The following is a 13,040-nucleotide window of genomic DNA, read 5'->3' on the forward strand; positions in this document are numbered from 1 at the left end:
CATTGCAAGTGTGACTGTTGCAATTAACACCCCCCAAACAGAGGCTGCCTCCAGGGAACAGAGGCCAGGCTACCTCAATGCAGATATCCTCCCTGATTGACTTTGCAAACTTCATGACTTCAAGCTTGCTCATTGGAAATGTGACTGTTGCGATTAACACCTCCCAAACAGAGGGTGTCTCCAGGCAACAGAGGCCAGGCTACCTCCATGCAGATACCCTCCCTGATTGACTTTGCAAACTTCATGGCTGCACAATACTATTCAAGCTTGCTCATTGCAAATGTGAATCTTGCAATTATTACCTCCCAAACAGAGGGCGCCTCCAGGCCACAGAGGCCAGGCTCCCTCTATGCAGATACCCTCCCGGATTGACTTTGCAAACTTCATGGTTACACAATACTATTCAAGCTTGCTCATTGCAAGTTTGACTGTTGCAATTCATACCTCCCAAACAGGGGTGCCTCCAGACCACAGAGGCCAGGCTACCTCCATACAGATACCCTCCCTGATTGACTTTGCAAACTTCATGGCTACTCAATGCTAATTCAAGCTTGCTCATTGCAAGTGTGACTGTTGCAATGAACACCTCCCAAACAGAGGGTGTCTCCAGGCAACAGAGGCCAGGCTACCTCTCTGCAGAAACCCTCTCTGATTGACTTTACAAACTTCATGGCCACTCAGTGCTATTCAGGCTGGGTAATCACAACATTCACACTTGCTTTAAACAGGCACCCTGGACATTATTCCACAGATATTATAGATACAGTCCACTAGCCTCACCACCCAACGGAACTTCTGAGGATGCCATTAGCCACAGATGCAGGCAAAACGTCAGGAGAGAATGCTGCTGGAAGATATTGACCATGCAGCCCAAAAAACCCACAGCAACCCAGTGATTCCAACCATGAAAACTTTTGAGAACTCCATAATAATTTCCAGATGAAGGATAGCATAGAGTCTCCCCGCTAATGACCGCACAGAGAAAGCCATCCACCAACCCATGAAGCTCTGCAGCCGCTGGTCCGCGTTGTCCATGTCTTTTGCTTTGGGGTCGTCCCTGTCGCAGTTGACCAAGAGGATGGCTCCGCTGCCGTTTGGGCCCCAGGTCCATTTTTTCTGCAAAGACCAAAAAGAAACAGCAAGGTTTACTCTGATATTTGGATATTTCCATCTCAAGAAGGCAAAGGATTCACCCTGAGCTTTATTTGGGACAGTCGACATCTGTTTTGGGGTCTCTTTGGGAGGTGTTCCTTGCAACATTCACACTTCAATGAGCATTGAGTCGCCATGAAGCTGCAGAGTCAATCAGAGAGAGTATCTGCATGGAGGCAAAGTCAATCAGGGAGGGTCTCTGCATAGAGGTAGCCTGGCCTCAATTGCCTGGAGACACCCTCTGTTTGGGACGTGTTAATTGCAACATCCACCCTGGCAATGAGCCAGCTTGTATAGCATTGAGGAGCCCTGAAGTTTGCAAAGTCAATCAGGGAGGGTCTCTGCATAGAGGTAGCATGTCCTCTGTTGCCTGGAGGCACCCTCTGTTTGGGGGATATTAATTGCAACATTCACACTTGCAATGAGCCAGAATGTATAGCATTGAGCAGACACGAAGTTTGCAAACCCAATCCGGGAGGGTATCTGCATTGAGGTAGCCTGGCCTCTGTGGCCTGGAGTCACCCCTGTTTGGGAGGTGTCAATTGCAACATTCACACTTGCAATGAGCAAGCTTGAATAGCATTGAGCAGCCATTAAGTTTGCAAAGTCAGTCAGGAAGAGTATCCTGACTAGAGGTACCCTGGCCCCTATTGCCTGGAGGCACCCTCTGTTTGGGAGGTGTTAATTGCAACATCCACCCTTGCAATGAACCACCTTGTATAGCACTGAGCAGCCACGAAGTATGCAAAGTCAATTTGGGAGGGTATCTGCATAGAGGTAGCCTGGCCTCTGTGGCCTGGAGGCACCCCTGCTTGGGAGGCGTGAATTGCAACATTCACACTTGCAATAAGCAAGCTTGAATTGCATTGGAGTAGCCATGAAGTTTGCAAAGTCAATCAGGGAGGGTATCTGCATAGAGGTAGCCTGGCTGTTTTTGCCTGGAGGCACCCTCTGTTTGGGAGGTATCGATTGCAACATTTGCACTTGGCAATGAGCAAGCTTGAATAGCATTGAGCAGCCATGAAGTTTGCAAAGTCAATCAAGGAGCGTGTCTGCATGGAAGTAGCCTGGCCTTTGTTGCCTGGAGGCGTCCTCTGTACAATGAGATTTTTCCTTGTTATGTTCCAAGACTCTGGGATCTCATCCTGACCTTGTTCTTAGCTCTTCTGGTGACCGATCCAGTGCGAGTCGTATCCGCATCCAGAGAAACTTCTGCAAGAAGAACAAGGGGGGGGGGGACAAAAGTTTGCAAACTAAACCCGAATCACACAGCAAGACGTATGTAAACGTTCATGCACTTATTGGCGTTGTATCTCGCTTTTCTCCCAATCTGGACTCAAAGCGGTTTGCCATTCGAGTTAAAACAAGAAGGGCTAAAACAAGGTAATAGTAATAATAATAATAATAATAATAATAATAATAATCTTTATTTATACCCCACCACCATCTCCCCAATGGGGACTCAAGGCGCCGAATGAGGCCAAGCCCAAAAAAGTACAGAACAACACAATATTGACGTCAATATTGACGTCAATTAAGATGCTGCTTTCGAGGCATTCGCTTTGGAAGGCACACTTACGGATGCAGGTAAGGAGGAGGTTGGCTTTGGCCATGGCTGCCTTTGCATTTTCCTTGTAATACAAAATCCTGACCTGCCGAAAAGAAGAGTGATGTAAACAAATGCATTGTTGCACTATGTAAAACTTGAAACAAATCTGTTCCTGGTTTGAAAGTATTATTTCCTATTTGATTGTGTAGTACTGTTGCACTCTGACCTGGATTCATCAGAGTTCTGATCAAAAATAACAAGGTAAACGGAAAGTCAGGAATCAAAACATAACCAGAAACACGAATCCATGAACATGAGTACAAAACTTTACAAAGGAATTTAAACATAGACTTGAATGTAGAACAAGACTATGGTGTACACCTTAATGCAGTGTTGCCTGCTCTGATCTTTGTAATAAACAACCCTTTATTATTTCCTGTTTGATTGTGTGGTACTGTTGCACTCTGGCCTGGATTCATCAGGGTTCTGATCAAAAGTAACAAGGTACGCGGAAAGTCAGGAATCAAAACATAACCAGGAACACGAATCCGTCAACATGAGCACAAAACTTTCCCAAGGAACTTAAACATAGACTTGAACTTGGAACAAGACCCAGGTGTACACGTTAATGCAGTGTTGCCTGCTCTGATCTTTGTAATAAACAACACTTTAATTTAAGTATTATTTCCTGTTTGATTGTGCGGTACTGTTGCACTCTGGCCTGGATTCATCAGAGTTCTGATCAAAAGTAACAAAGTACACAGAAAGTCAGGAATCAAAACATAACCAGGAACACGAATCCATGAACATGAGTACAAAACTTTACAAAGGAACTTAAACATAGACTTGAATGTGGAACAAGACCATGGTGTACACCTTAATGCAGTGTTGCCTGTTCTGATCTTTGTAATAAACAACACTAATTTAAGTATTTTTTTTCTGTTTGATTGTGTGGTACTGTTGCACTCTGGCCTGGATTCATCAGGGTTCTGTTCAAAAGCAACAAGGTACGTAGAAAGTCAGGAATCAAAACATAACCAGGAACACGAATCCATGAACATGAGCACAAAAGCTTCCCAAGGAACTTAAACATAGACTTGAATGTGGAACAAGACCAAGGTGTACACCTTAATGCAGCGTTGCCTGCTCTGATCTTTGTAATAAACAACACTTTAATTTAAGTATTATTTCCTGTTTGATTGTGTGATACTGTTGCACTCTGGCCTGGATTCATCAGGGTTCTGTTCAAAAGTAACAAGGTATGCGGAAAGTCAGGAATCAAAACATAAGCATGAATCCCTAACCATGAACATGAGCACAAAACCTTCCCAAGGAACTTAAACATAAACTTGAATGTGGAGCAGGACCACATTGTCTTGTTCCACATTCAACTCCTCCAGTTGTTGTACCTACAGGTTCATCAGAGCACGCAAGCCCTCTCACCACAACAAGGTGACAGTCCATCGAGGGGGACCAAGGTGTACACCTTAATAACCAGGAACAAAAGCACAAAGCCTTCCCAAGGAACTTAAACACAGACTTGAATGTGGAACAAGACCAAGGTGTACACCTTAATGCAGTGTTGCCTGCTCTGATCTTTGTAATAAACAACACTTTTAAGTATTATTTCCTGTTTGATTGTGTGGTGCTGTTGCACTCTGGCCTGGATTCATCAGAGTTCTGTTCAAAAGTAACAAGTTATACGGAAAGTCAGGAATCAAAACATAACCAGGAACACGAATCCATGAACATGAGTACAAAACTTTACAAAGGAACTTAAACATAGACTTGAATGTGGAACAAGACCAAGGTGTACACCTTAATGCAGCGTTGCCTGCTCTGATCTTTGTAATAAACAACACTATAATTTAAGTATTATTTCCTGTTTGATTGTGTGGTACTGTTGCACTCTGGCCTGGATTCATCAGGGTTCTGTTCAAAAGTAACAAGGTATACAGAAAGTCAGGAATCAAGACATAAGCATGAATCCCTAACCATGAACATGAGCACAAAACTTTCCCAAGGAAATTAAACATAGACTTGAACATGGGACAAGACCAAAGTGTACACCTTAATGCAGTGTTGCCTGCTCTGATCTTTGTAATAAACAACACTTTAATTTAAGTATTATTTCCTGTTTGATTGTGTGGTACTGTTGCACTCTGGCCTGGATTCATCAGAGTTCTGATCAAAAGTAACAAGGTACACGGAAAGTCAGGAATCAAAACATAAGCATGAATCCATAACCAGGAACACAAGCACAAAACCTTCCCAAGGAACTTAAACATAGACTTGAATGTGGAACAAGACCAAGGTGTACACCTTAATGCAGTGTTGCCTGCTCTGATCTATGTAATAAACAACACTTTAATTTAAGTATTATTTCCTGTTTGATTGTGTGGTACTGTTGCACTCTGGCCTGGATTCATCAGAGTTCTGATCAAAAGTAACAAGGTACACGGAAAGTCAGGAATCAAAACATAAGCATGAATCCATAACCAGGAACACAAGCACAAAACCTTCCCAAGGAACTTAAACATAGACTTGAATGTGGAACAAGACCAAGGTGTACACCTTAATGCAGTGTTGCCTGCTCTGATCTATGTAATAAACAACACTTTAATTTAAGTATTATTTCCTGTTTGATTGTGTGGTACTGTTGCACTCTGGCCTGGATTCATCAGAGTTCTGATCAAAAGTAACAAGGTACACGGAAAGTCAGGAATCAAAACATAAGCATGAATCCATAACCAGGAACACAAGCACAAAACATTCCCAAGGAACTTAAACATAGACTTGAATGTGGAACAAGACCAAGGTGTACACCTTAATGCAGTGTTGCCTGCTCTGATCTATGTAATAAACAACACTTTAATTTAAGTATTATTTCCTGTTTGATTGTGTGGTACTGTTGCACTCTGGCCTGGATTCATCAGAGTTCTGATCAAAAGTAACAAGGTACACGGAAAGTCAGGAATCAAAACAAGCATGAATCCATAACCAGGAACACAAGCACAAAACCTTCCCAAGGAACTTAAACATAGACTTGAACGTGGAACAAGACCAAGGTGTACACCTTAATGCAGTGTTGCCTGCTCTGATCTTTGTGTGGTACTGTTCCACTCTGGCCTGGATTCATCAGGGTTCTGTTCAAAAGTAACAAGGTACATGGAAAGTCAGGAATCAAAACAAAAGCAGGAATTCATAACCAGGAACACGAATCCATGAACATGAGCACAAAACTTTCCCAAGGAACTTAAGCTCATCCTCGGAGGCTTTACAGGCCTCAACATCAAGGGGCTAAGGACCGTCAAGGCACCCGAACCTGACGGATAGTGGGGGCTAAGCAGGAACAGCCCTGGTTAGGACTTGGATGGGAGACTTCCTTCCGTAGGAAAACCCTCCAAAATTCATGGGGGCTCAGTATGCACATATGTGCCTACGTTTCTCACCTTCTCGTCGTCCACTTTGGTGCTCGGGCTGTCCATCGTCACAATGACCTCCACCCTGGTGGTCAGTGGCCATCTCGGCACGCACGATGGCACCTTCACAACCTCTCCATTGTGGAGAATGTACAGGTTCACCCCGGGTGACCCCCAGACGTCAAAGGTTTTGGCACCAGGAGGGGCCGCGCTGTGTAGGAAGGGGCAAAACCACAAACATTAGATATCTTGGAAGGTTGAAGGGTCAGCCTAGGATTGATATGTACACATATAGACACACACACACACACATATATATATATACACACACACATACATACGTACATATATACACACATTATATATACACACACACAATACACAAACACACATATACAGACACATATGCACACACACATACATATGTATACACATATATATAAGCTAAAGGTAAAGGATTTCCCCTGACATGAAGTCCAGTCGTGTCCAACTCTGGGGTGTGGTGCTCATCTCCATTTCTAAGCCGAAGAGCCAGCGTTGTATATATACACACACATATATAAGCACATACACACACGTATATATACACACACCTATATATATATACACGCATATATATGTGAATATACATACACATATATACATACACACATATATAAACACATATACACACATATGTATATATACACATATATATTCACGCGCATAAAGATACACATATATATAGACACACATATATAAACACATATACACACATATGTATATATACACATTATATTCACGCACATAAAAATACACATATATACACACATATGTATACACAACTACATATGTTTACACACACATATATATATACACACATATATGTAGCTACACATATATATGCACGCACACACACGTGTATATACACACACATATATGTATACACATGTATACACATGCATATATGTGTGTATACATACACACATATACACATGTATATACATATATATGTGTGTGTATAATACATATTCATGCACATACACATATATAGACACACATCTATACACTCACATAGATACACACATATATGTATACATACACAAACATATATGTATACATATATATGTATATATATATATGTATACATACACACAAATACACACATATGTATATACACATATACATGTGTATACATACATATTCATGCACATACACATATATAGACACACATCTATACACTCACATAGATACACACATATATGTATACACACATACACACATATATGTGTGTATACACATATGCATATACATATACACATATATGTATATACACATATATATGCATACACATTTATACACATGTATATACACATATATGTGTATGCATACATATTCATGCACATACACATATATAGACACACATATATACACACATATATGTATAAACACATAGATACACACACAGACATATATGTGTGTGTGTTGATATCCTTCCCTGTTGCATAATCTATTGGAACAGCTTTCAGGAAACAAGTTGACGCAACTTAAACAATGGCCAAGTTTAAATAATCCTTCTGATTTCAAGGTGGCCTTTGTTTTCGCTGGAACAGCCTCAGAATAGCCTTGGAAATGGAGCAAGAGCTCGGTTTTGTGGTTTTGGGTTGGGACCGTTCCGGAGAATCGGTTGTGCAAATCAGTGTTTCCCTGAGTCCGATGGGCCCAGAGAGGCCGGACGGGGGGTTTCCACGGCTCTCTGGTTTGGCACCCCTTGCCACCGCTCGGCAGCCCTGCGCGTTTTGCAAGGCGGGTGCTGAATCAGTGTCTTTGCCCAAATAGCTCCGTGGGCGTTGGAAGTCTGGGCCTTCCTTGGCTCAGGTGAGCCAAGTCGCTCAGCAAGATTGGCTCCGCCGCCACTGCCGCCGCCGCCAGGTAAGAAGAGCCGGCTCAGAGCCAAGGCCGCCCAAGGCCACACGGGCTCGGCCGCAAAGAACACCTTCGCTTCCCAATTACACACGCCTTCGTGGGGTTGGACTATGCACGAGCCTGCCATCAAAATATCTCTCTATCCATCACATGTATCCACCTACCTATCATAGATAGATGGACAGATATTAGAGATAGAAGATAGATAAATGGATAGATTGTAGATAGTTATTATAAATGATAGATACTATAGATGACGGATGGATGGGTAGATACTAGCTATGATAGATAGATACATAGATAGTTTAGAAAGATAAATAAATAGAGAGAGAAAGATAGGTATATAGATACGATAGATAGATACATAGATAGTTATAGATAGCTAGATAGGTATGATCGATAGAGATAGATAGAGATATAGAGATAGATAGATACGACTGATAGATAGATAGATAGATAGATAGAGATACGATACGATAGATAGATACATAGATACATAGCTAGATAGAATAAATAGATACGATACATAGATAGATAGATAGATAGATAGATAGAATAAATAGATACAATAAACAGATGCTAGATAGATAGATAGATAGATAGATAGATAGATAGAGATAGATAGATTGATTGATCAATAGATATGATAGACAGACAGATAGATAGATAGATAGATATGATAGAAACATACATAGATAGATAGATACATAGATAGAGACGATAGATAGATAAATAGATAGATAGGATAGATATAGATAGGATAGATATAGATAGATAGATAGATAGATAGATATGATAGACAGACAGATAGATATGATAGATACATACATAGAGACGATAGATAGATAGATAGATAGATAGATAGAATAAATAGATATGATAGAGATAGATAGATAGATATGATAGATGCAGACAGGCAGATAGATATTATAAATAGATATAGATGGCGAGATAGATATAGATGGATAGATATAGATAGACACAGATAGATAGATAGATAGATAGATATTATAAGAGATAAACATTATAGATGGTGAAATAGATATTGAGATCAATATTATAGATAAGATAGATAGATAGATAGATGATAGATAGATCAATATGATATATACATAGACAGATGATAGATGGATATATATATAGATCAATATTATAAATAGATAATATAGATAGATAGATAGATAGATCAATATGATAGATACATAGGTGATAGATGGATAGATAGATAGATATAGATCAATATTATAGATAAATAGATATTATAGATAGATTAGATAGATAGATAGATAGATAGATATTATAGATAGATGATAGATAGATCAATATGATAGATACGTAGATGGATAGATAGACAGACAAATAGATATTATAAATAGATAGATATTATAGATGAATAGATAGATATAGATCAATATTCTAGATAAATAGATATTATAGATAGATAGATATTATAGATAGATGATTGACTGATAGATAGATCAATATGACAGATTTTTATCTATATATCATCTATCTATAATATCTGTTTATCTATAATATTGATCTATATCTATCTACCCGTCTATAATATCTATTATTTATAATATCTATCTATCTATCTGTCTCTATCTGATACATAGATAGATATAGATCAATAGATAGATAAGATAGATAGACAAATGGCTAGAGATACATAGCTTGATAGATATTAGAAAGATAATTATAGATAGAGATAGATAGATAGAGATAATGATAGATAGATATTCTATATTTTGCGAATGCAAGAGCTGTTTCCGAATTCTTTTGGAGAGAGCCATTTGAGGGCGAGGGCTGAGACAGCCAAAGGCTGGGCCAAATTGCACCAAATTTAACTTGCAGATGGAGTGCTCCAACCCGTCATCTCAAGCAAGGAAGGCACGCCTTGGGAGCCCTCCTCTGGGGCCTCCAAACCCATCCCAACTTAGACAGCTTGCAATCCAACTCAAGGCCTTCTAGGATTCAGTCTATCTATGCATGGATCTTCAGGGATTGGACTAGATGGCCTTTGGGTGCCCCTTCCAACTCTAGAATCCTATCCATCTCTCTATCTTCAGGAGTTGGACTAGATGGCCTTTGGGGACCCCTTCCAAAAGTATGATTCTATCTACCCATCTACCTATCTATCTATTTCTTAGGGGGTTGGACTAGATGGTCTTTGGGTACCCCTTCCAATTCTAGGATTGTATCTACCTACCTACCTATCCATCCACCTTGAGGGGTGGGACTAGATGGCCTTTGGGTACCCTTTTGAACTCTAGGATTGTATCTACCTATCTTTCTATCTATCTATCTATTTCTATCTATCCATCCATCTTGAGGGGTGAGACTAGATGGCCTTTGGGTACCCCTTCGAACTCTAGGATTGTATCTACCTACCTACCTATCTATCTATCTATCTATCTATTTCTATCAATCCATCCATCTTCAGGGGTTGGACTAGATGGCCTTTGAGTGCCCCTTCCAACTCTGGGATTGCATCTCTATCTATCTATCTATCTATCTATAATATCTATTTATAATCTATCTATTTCTTATGGGGTTGGACTAGATGGCCTTTGGGTGTCCCTTCCAACTCTCAAATTATATCTATTTCTTATGGGGTTGGACTGGATGGCCTTTGGGTGTCCCTTCCAACTTTAGAATTGTATCTATCTATCTGTCTGTCTATTTATTTATTTATTTATTAATCAATCTATGGGGTTGGACTAGATGCCCTTTGGGGTTCCCTTCCAACTCTAGGATTCTCCTTATCTACCTCTCTCCCTATCTACCTACCTACCTTTGGGGTTGGACTAGATGGCCTTTGGGTGCCCCTTCCAAGTCTAGGATAGATCTATCTATCTATATCTATTTATAATCTATCTATCTTTGGGGTTGGTCTGGGTGGCCTTTGGGTGCCCCTTCCAACTCCAAGATTGCATCTATCTATCTATCTATCTATCTATCTATCTATCTATCTATCTATCTATCTATCTATGGTCTGGATGGTCTTTGGCTGCCCCTTCCAACTCCAAGATTGCATCTATCTATCTATCTATCTATCTATCTATCTATCTATCTATCTATCTATCTATGGTCTGGATGGTCTTTGGCTGCCCCTTCCAACTCCAAGATTGCATCTATCTATCTATCTATCTATCTATCTATCTATCTATCTATCTATCTATCTATCTATGGTCTGGATGGTCTTTGGCTGCCCCTTCCAACTCCAAGATTGCATCTATCTATCTATCTATCTATCTATCTATCTATCTATCTATCTATCTATCTATCATATCTATTTCTAATCTATCTATCTATCTATCTACCTATAATATCTATTTATAATCTATCTATCTATCTTTGGGGTTGGTCTGGATGGTCTTTGGCTGCCCCTTCCAACTCCAAGATTGCATCTATCTATCTATCTATCTATCTATCTATCTTTGGGGTTGGACTGGATGGCCTTTGGGTTCCCCTTCCAACTCCAAAATTGCATCTATCTATCTATCTATCTATCTATCTATCATCTATCTATAATTTCTATTTATAATCTATCTATCTATAATATCTATTTATAATCAATCTATCTATCTATCTATCTCTCTATCTATCTATCTATCTAGCTAGCTATAATATCTATTTATAATCTATCTATCTATCTATCTATCTATCTTTGGGGTTGGTCTGGACGGTCTTTGACTGCCCCTTCAACTCTACAATTCTATCTATCTATCTGTCTGTCTGTCTGTCTGTCTGTCTGTCTGTCTATCTATCTGTCTATCTATCATATCTATTTATAATCTATCTATCTATCTATCTATCTATAATATCTATTTATAATCTATCTATCTTTGGGGTTGGTCTGGATGGTCTTTGGCTGCCCCTTCCAACTCCAAGATTGCATCTATCTATCTATCTATCTATCTATCTATCTATCTACCTATCTATCATATCTATTTATAATCTATCTATCTTTGGGGTTGGTCTGGGTGTCCTTTGGCTGCCCCTTCAACTCTACAATTCTATCTATCTGTCTGTTTATTTATCTATCAATCCATCTTTGGGGTTGGACAGGATGACCTCTGGGGTCCCCTCCCTCCCTCCGACCGTGACCCCGGGGCCAGCCTTACCCGCAGACGTCCAGTGAGAGCTCGGTGTCCAGCACGTAGAGGGTGTTGGTGGCCTGGTCGGTGGAGAGCCGGACCCAGCGCTGGTCAGCCATGTCCTGTCCTGTCCTGCCTCGGGCCTGCCCTGCCCTCTGCCTGGCTGGAGAGGGGATTAAAAGGGCCTGTGCCAAGGGGTGGCACCCTGCCCAGCTGCGATTGGCCACTTGCCTCTTAATCCCACCTCCTTGGAAGCCTGGCAGGTATAAGAAAAGCCTTTCCTTGCACAGCTCAGGTGAGATCAAGTCACCTGCACCAGGTAAAGAGGCAGGGAGAGGCCCAAAGTGGGGGAGGATTGGCTCTCCTTACTTACCTGGTGTCTCTTTACCTGGCCGATGGAGCGAGAGAGACGTCTCCCTACCTGGTGCCAAGTTGTCTTGCTTCGTAAGGGATTTTCGGCCTTACCTGTCCGGCCAGGTAAACGCCAGGTAAACGAAAGCAGCACTCCTCGGCGGCTGCACTGGCTCAGCTTGGCAAATATTTGCAGCAAGGGACCCCCTCCACCCACTCTTTCATGAAAAGGACCCCCAAGTCTGTTCCCATTATGTCCACAATCAAAGCCCTCCCGACAGATGGCCAGGCAAACTCTAAGTAAACACCTCCTGAGAAGGAAACTCCATTAGACTTCGAGGCAAGCTATACTGTGCTAGAATTAGGAGGGATCCTCAAAGGCCATCCAGTCCATCCCCATTTCTTCCAGGGAGGAAGGCACAATCAAAGCCCTCCCAACAGATGGCCAGCAAAGTATGTAAACAACTCCCAAGAAGGAAACTCCATTAGACTTCGAGGCAAGCTATATTGTGCTAGAATTAGGGGGGATCCTCAAAGGCCATTCAGTCCATCCCCATT

The 13,040-nt window shown here is 41.0% G+C and overlaps 1 protein-coding gene across 1 annotated transcript in view; it reads right to left on the reverse strand.

The window, feature by feature from the left end:
- The window catches only part of LOC132764736 (protein-arginine deiminase type-3-like), a 28,968-nt gene extending 16,653 nt beyond the window's left edge, over positions 1 to 12,315 (reverse strand). The window contains exons 1-5 of the mRNA XM_060758776.2: positions 12,159 to 12,315; positions 6,154 to 6,334; positions 2,732 to 2,804; positions 2,303 to 2,364; positions 999 to 1,116 (exon numbers count right to left, since the gene is read on the reverse strand). Coding sequence (XP_060614759.2) covers positions 999 to 1,116; positions 2,303 to 2,364; positions 2,732 to 2,804; positions 6,154 to 6,334; positions 12,159 to 12,250 — 526 coding nt within the window. The 5' untranslated portion in view covers positions 12,251 to 12,315. The remainder of the gene's footprint in view (positions 1 to 998; positions 1,117 to 2,302; positions 2,365 to 2,731; positions 2,805 to 6,153; positions 6,335 to 12,158) is intronic.
- Positions 12,316 to 13,040: the final 725 nt, after the last annotated feature.

The sequence above is a fragment of the Anolis sagrei genome, chromosome 13, assembly GCF_037176765.1.
Source record: "Anolis sagrei isolate rAnoSag1 chromosome 13, rAnoSag1.mat, whole genome shotgun sequence".
NCBI classification, from domain to species: Eukaryota; Metazoa; Chordata; class Lepidosauria; order Squamata; family Dactyloidae; genus Anolis; species Anolis sagrei.